At 33.0% G+C, this 6,504-nt stretch overlaps 1 protein-coding gene across 1 annotated transcript; it reads left to right on the top strand.

Annotated features, from left to right (window-relative positions):
• Nucleotides 1–559: 559 nt before the first annotated feature.
• Nucleotides 560–3,162, top strand: LOC133297906 (two-component response regulator ORR23-like). Its single transcript, XM_061497144.1, has 5 exons — nucleotides 560–698; nucleotides 1,186–1,338; nucleotides 1,450–1,848; nucleotides 1,984–2,060; nucleotides 2,386–3,162. Exons 1-5 carry the CDS (start codon nucleotides 560–562, stop codon nucleotides 3,160–3,162), a joined length of 1,545 nt encoding a protein of 514 aa, XP_061353128.1.
• The last annotated feature ends 3,342 nt before the right edge of the window (nucleotides 3,163–6,504 follow it).

The raw sequence follows: 6,504 nt of genomic DNA, 5'->3' as shown, positions 1-6,504 counted from the left end.
GGTTAAAGAGCCATGAAAACAAGGTTTCTTTTAATTCTTTTTGTTTGGTGCATTTTCTTTGTGATTTTGTGATATTTGATCATTGATTGGTTATGCATACAGGTGTCTGTTGTTCTCTTATCTACTAGTTACCATCACTGTCCAAGTCTTTTCTTCTGTTTCTTTCTTTCTTTTCTTTTAATTCTCATGTTGCATTGTTTCTTTGTTTGGTTAAAGACAGCCCTGAAAACAAGGTTTCTTTTAATTGTTTTTGTTTGGAGCATTTTCTGTGTGATTTGTGATATCTAATCTTTGCTTGGTTTTGCATATAGGTATCTATTGTTCTCCTCTCTAATAGTTACCATCACTTTCCAAGTATTTTCCTGTGTTCTCTTTCTCCTTTTATTTTTTGTCATGTATTGTTTGTATGTTAGGTGAAAGAGGCCCTAAAAACGAGGTTTTTTGTTTTTGGTAAATTAAAAATAAGGTTTATGTTGTCAAAGTTTGGGCTTTTTGCTCTGTGATTTGTGATATCTGACCATTGCTTGGTTTCTCATATAGGTGTTTATTCTGGTTCAAGATGACTCTGGAGAATTATTTGATAGATGAAGATGGGGCTGGAGACCATTTTCCAGTGGGTATGCGTGTTTTGCTTGTTGACGATGATCAACTTTGTCTCGAAGTGTTAGGGAACATGCTTCGCAAATGCCAGTATCAGGGTTTGTCACCTCTCTCTTCCTATTCTCTTAATTCGAGTCTGCATTGATTTTTTGCTCATCAACTGCATTGATTTTTGCTTGTGGGGTCATGCTTTATTTTGCGTAGTGATAAACTGAACATATAGTTCGTTGCCACTCTAAAGTTTTAAATCTATTGGCAGATATTGTGTCCTGTCGCTTATATATACATCACTTGACAATTTTCTAAATTTTCAACTCAGAATTTCTTTCTTTGCAAGACGAGCGTTTTCTTAAATCTTTTAAAGTTGAAACTTCTTTTGAAATTAGAATATTTTAAAAAGTTATTTTCTTGTGTTGCCAAATATTGTTGGGAATTCAAGTATGAGTAATAAGAAGTTCTTTACAACCCATTACTGTGAGAACTATAAATTTCTTATTGGGAGAATCAATATACTTTGATATTGCATGAGGTCTTTAACTTTTACGATGCTGAATAAATCTAACATCTGATTTATATTTGTTGCAGTTACTACAACTATTCAGTCAATTGAGGCATTAGATATGTTGAGGACAAATAGAAATATGTTTGACCTCGTTATTACCGACGTAAATATGCCACACATGGATGGACTTAAGCTACTAGAGATAGTGGGACATGAAATGGACATACCTGTCATAAGTAAGCTCAAATACTCTTGTCTTAGCATGTATTCAACAAGTTATTTACTTCTCCTTATTATGAGATTACTGATATTTATTATTTCATTGTTTATTTTTTTTGGTGATCTAGTGTTGTCAGAATTGAGTGATATAGAGGTCGTGAAGAAAAGTGTTATACTTGGCGCATGTGACTATATAATTAAACCTCCTCGAATCCAAGTACTGCAGAATATATGGCAACATGTAGCGCGAAGAAAGATTGATTGCAAAGGTCAAAATACGCACTTCAATGAGGAGAAAGCATGCAATATAGCGGGGGAAGGTAGTCAAAGTATCACATTAGAAAGTAATGCTGACCATAATCAAATGCATGGTAAGAAAATGAAGGAACCGTGTGTGGAAGAAGAAAATGGTGAAATGAATGCAAAAGAGAATGAGGAACCTTCAAATCAAAAGAAGCCTCGTTTAAAATGGAATGATGACTTGCAAACAAAATTTCTTGCTGCAGTCAATTCACTGGGCATTGATAGTGAGTTTACATGATAATGAAATTTAATTTTCCTTTTCTGTTTGACATGTGAAAATTGAACTTATAATGTGAACTTGATACCTCAACATGGATATTGACATTTCTAATATGATCTTTCTTCAACTGTTATTGTAGAGGCAGTTCCTAAGAAAATACTTCACTTGATGAATGTTGAAGGTCTTACAAGAGAAAATGTAGCAAGCCATCTACAGGTATGAATTTTAAATTCCTTATTTATCATAAATTTTTGGACTGTTTATGCTTAAAATACAAATGATCTTGTTTACTAAAAAAAATACAAATGATATCTACTTTTTGGCATATAGACCCCTTCGGTTTCAATTTTGGCACATGATCAAAGTTAAAGGGGTAATATACTTTTTAACTTTAAGCAAAAGATGGTTTAAAACTAATGGTTTATTAAAATTTTGAACAAAGTTAATTAGGAAATATCGATATCCATAAAAATGCATAACTTTAATCCATAACTTGTATTGCGATAACAGTGCATAAGCTCACTCTTATTTTGTATTGCAGAAATACAAACTTGGCTGCCTCAAGAAGACAACTCAACAAGCTAGCATGGTTGCTGCGTCGCGTTGTAGTGATTCTTACGTGCAAATGAATTCAATAGATAGATATGGAAATTTTGACACCTCATTTGGATCAAGAAGAATCGATCCCTCTGCACCGGTCCAATCTATTGAGACACAAAATATAAACAACTCCATAGAAACACTTGGAAACATCCAGCCGTGCATGTTTTCTGCAAATCAAAGCTCAAGTTTATCACAGGGAATTCCAAACTCAATCGAGTTTAACCAATTTCAGCAGAGCAACTATATAACTAGTTTTGAGCAGTTTAGTTCAATTGATGGGTCAAATGGATATGTGGTTTCCTCTAACTTTCCTGGCAATTCTTCACTTTTGGATGAGGTTTTATATGAAGATCAACTGCCTCTGAATAGCTTGAAGTTTTCCTCCTCTAATTCTCATATAGGGAACAATCCAGTTGATTTTTCTTCCACAAGTGCTATTGGTATTCCTTTGGAGGATGCTAGAGGGGAGCTGCAATGCAAAGAAGGCTTACTTGACAATATCTTAAAGGATTCAAGCAAAAAGAGAATTGATGCATCCTTGGTTGGCCAACTGAGTGAGGCTGCTCCATCAATCACCCAATCCACAAAAGTTGATAAATCCTATTTAGATGCAGGAATGAAGTCAAATGATGCCTACATTTTGCAGCCCCAAGAAGAACTCACCGAGGAGGATATTTTTGGTACTTTACATGACATAGTGAGTGATATTGGTTAAACAGGCATGATCAAATATTCTTGTATTTGTTTAATTTTTAAGAGAAATTAACTTCCCATTTTATCTTTCTTTAAATGGTTTTCTAATTCCATCGGTATTGTCTAACCTGATTCAAATCTGCTCCATCTTTCTTTGTTTAATTCCATCGTTTTGGTCTAAAATGAAAACACTTAAGTTTTGTCTTATTCACAACATTTTATGTAAGACTGTTTATGATGCAGGATTTCAATATATTAATGGATGGAGAAAAGGGATTTGATGATTACTTGTTGGATCATGAACATATTTCCTTCTGATTCACCAAGAGTCTTGCAGCATCAAAATGGTGGAAGTTGTACCAGCATCAAATGGATCATGAATATATTGGACATAATATGATTTAGTTGTCTTCATTTTTTTAACATTCAGCCAATTTTGTTAACTTTTGTGGTATTCATGTAACTAATGTTACTCATCCTTCATTAGACAACAATGAATAAAAATAAAAAACCTTTCTATCACACTTTTTTACCCTCATCTTTTTTTTTAACCTGAGCAAACAACCATAATGCGACATGTGATTTGAACCTACTAAAGATGTTGTATGCTGGTTTCAACGAATTCACGTTTATTAACATGAGCCAATTAGAATTAAATTAGAATAAAATCCTATTTTTGTGAACTACTTTGTGGTCTGTGTGAAATGAGTCACTGAGCTATTTTTTAAGAGTTTGCAACCATTCTACATACCAACCTTCTAGCAAACTCTGCTTTATATCACAGACTAGGTACATTTAGCACATATGGGACCTATCTTAAACAACTATTAAGCAAGCTTTGCTTGCTAAATATTCAGCGTTCATGTATTATATGGCCAACACAACATCTATATTTGCATATTAGGTACAACATCTATATATTTTCATCTCTCATTTCATAAAAAACCATGTCAACCCAAAAGCTTAAGCTTTTGGTTGAGGCTATATTAATGATTTTATATATATCTAACACGCCTCTTCACACGAGAGTCCATTGGGCTCAAAGGGTAAACAATGCATCAGGCTCAACTTACTTATGCTAAGAAACTCTACAAGACATAATTAATTTTTAGTAAATGGAGGACAATGAGGATCAAACCTGTGACACCGAGGCTCTGATACCATATAAAGAATCATTTCAGCCCAAAAGCTTAAGCTTTTAGGTGAAGCTATATTAACACTTTTAATCAAATGGGACCTTTTTTTGGGCAATTGTGTAATTTTATTAAAAGTAATGATAAATTTGTTAAATGCATTTCTGTTATAGGATATGTTAAAGTAAAAATTAGACTATGCAAACTTAGGATAATAGGCTGTCAGTTTCTTACGAAGAGCTTCCAATTATAATTTTTGGTGAAAAGCAGCTATGAAGCACCGATACTCCGAATTTTTTTTCCAACGTATCGGATACGCGTATAAAAAACGTATTGTATCGTATCGACGAATTAACAGTCGTAATGAGAACGTATTAGGAACGTATCGAAAACGCCGTGTCGGAGTCGGTGCTTCATAGAATAGCAGTAAAGAAAATTTCGAGATTCTCATTGATTATTGGTGTTAAAATTAGGGTTTTTTTTTACATATTCCTTTGGCATATAAGTTCTTGTTGGATAATATTCATTTGGAGCTAAGGATTGCTGATAATCAAATATTGGTGATAGGTTGTACAGATCCCAAAACAAGGTGTACTCCTCCCTATTTTTTTCTTGTTTTTTGTGATAAATTTTTAACAGTGTATTGGATGTTATTTCTGTGTGTAACTATCTATAGCCCTAGTGGGAAGTCTTAAACCTGGAGGATTTGAGTAAGTTAGCTTGACTTTAATTTATCTCAATACTTCAAGCATGAGAGACACTCTAAGTGAGAGTGGTCTTCGTTTGACTGTAAAGGATAGGAAGATCCATGTTCAAGTCTTGGTGCTTAGCTTGAAAGGCAAATTTCTCAATGTTTAAAGCTAGTAGAACTTGGATTGTGTTCCAAGAAAACTAGGGTTAGGGATATCTTTCTTAACTGTCTGTCTTATGGTGTTTTTATTGGAACTGCATGTGTGTTGTTTGATTTTAACTTAGATATTTAATCTGTAATAAAAACTAAGCCATCTTCGATCTGGACGTGGCATCCCATTGCACTAAGGTGCGTGAACCAGGATAAGCTCTTGCGTCTTGTTTTCTTTCCTTTGCTCTTTTTACAATTCTTCATCTTGATCAAGAACTGATTTGTTCTGATTGGATCTTGAGCTTAACTGTAATCTTTTAACATTTATTTCTGATATGTGGAATTGACAACTTAAATTGAATAAATAAAGCTTCTATGATAATTTGGGTTAGATCAATATTGCACTTAAAGACCAATTTTGGTGTTTAAATCAGTCATATCTTAGTAAAGTGACTTGTTCAAGTTAACCGTGTGCTACATCTTGAGAACTATCATTACCATTCTGTTTTGTTGAAGCAATTGAAGTGATTTGAGGTAATTGATAAATTGGTGCAGATATTCTCTGTTTTTACAAGAAATTAGGATTTACACTATTCTTGAGCATTATGTGCTAGCTTGTTATATCAGTTGTAAATTTATCAATATTTATTAGTAGTTAGTTTGAGTAAGATAACTTTTTTGGTTGGTTGTTTGTTATCTACTGTTTAAGTCCTCATATAAAAGTTTTGTAACAAAATCAGTAATTCTGTCCTAATATTATATTCAAATCATTATTATGGTGCACTAGAGTAATTTAGTGCAGAATCTAGCATTTGCATTGAAATCAATTTGTTGTTTTAATCAAATGTACCCGGAGAATTTTCTTACATCAGTATTGGCTTATTACTGAAAGTTTGACCTCATTGTTGTTCTGCTTCAATGAATAAAGCTTTGATTTCAGATTTATATAGAATAAGCATCTTCACAACAGTTGTCCAAAAACTTAATATATCTAAGTAAAACTCAAGTATTTAATTGAGTAGATTCTGAGAAGTATGCTTTAAGATTCAAGACTGGTCTGTCTGTTTTGCATAAAGCAATACTTTTAAATTTTTAAATACTGCCATTTATACCAAACTAATTCTAGGTGATATTTCTGTATATTTTTCCTCACTTACTACCCATATAATATGGTTTGTGATCCTGGTGAACTTGAATAATCAACTTTATTGAGATTTACCCGAGTAGATTAAATTAGTTTACTCGAATAACCACTAGCTTGTGGATTAAGCAATTTGAATTGAATTGACTCCACTGACCTTGGGTCAGAAGTTGGATTTTTTGTGAACTAGAAATTGATTAGGATCTTAAATTGAAAAACCATTATTGAATAGTGTGAGATTTGTTATAT

Source organism: Gastrolobium bilobum, unplaced genomic scaffold, assembly GCF_033153095.1.
Source record: "Gastrolobium bilobum isolate Gb01-03AN ecotype WA unplaced genomic scaffold, APGP_CSIRO_Gbil_v1 utg619021, whole genome shotgun sequence".
NCBI lineage: Eukaryota > Viridiplantae > Streptophyta > Magnoliopsida > Fabales > Fabaceae > Gastrolobium > Gastrolobium bilobum.
This window is presented reverse-complemented; position numbering and strand designations above follow the sequence as displayed.

What these genes read in the sequence shown, in the direction of transcription:
- LOC133297906 (XM_061497144.1), top strand. Translation starts at nt 560, where the DNA reads ATGACTCTGGAGAATTATTTGATAGATGAAGATGGGGCTGGAGACCAT. An exon ending in TCGCAAATGCCAGTATCAGG is followed by an intron (nt 699 to 1,185) that starts GTTTGTCACCTC and finishes TATTTGTTGCAG; the next exon opens with TTACTACAACTATTCAGTCA. An exon ending in CAATTCACTGGGCATTGATA is followed by an intron (nt 1,849 to 1,983) that starts GTGAGTTTACAT and finishes CTGTTATTGTAG; the next exon opens with AGGCAGTTCCTAAGAAAATA.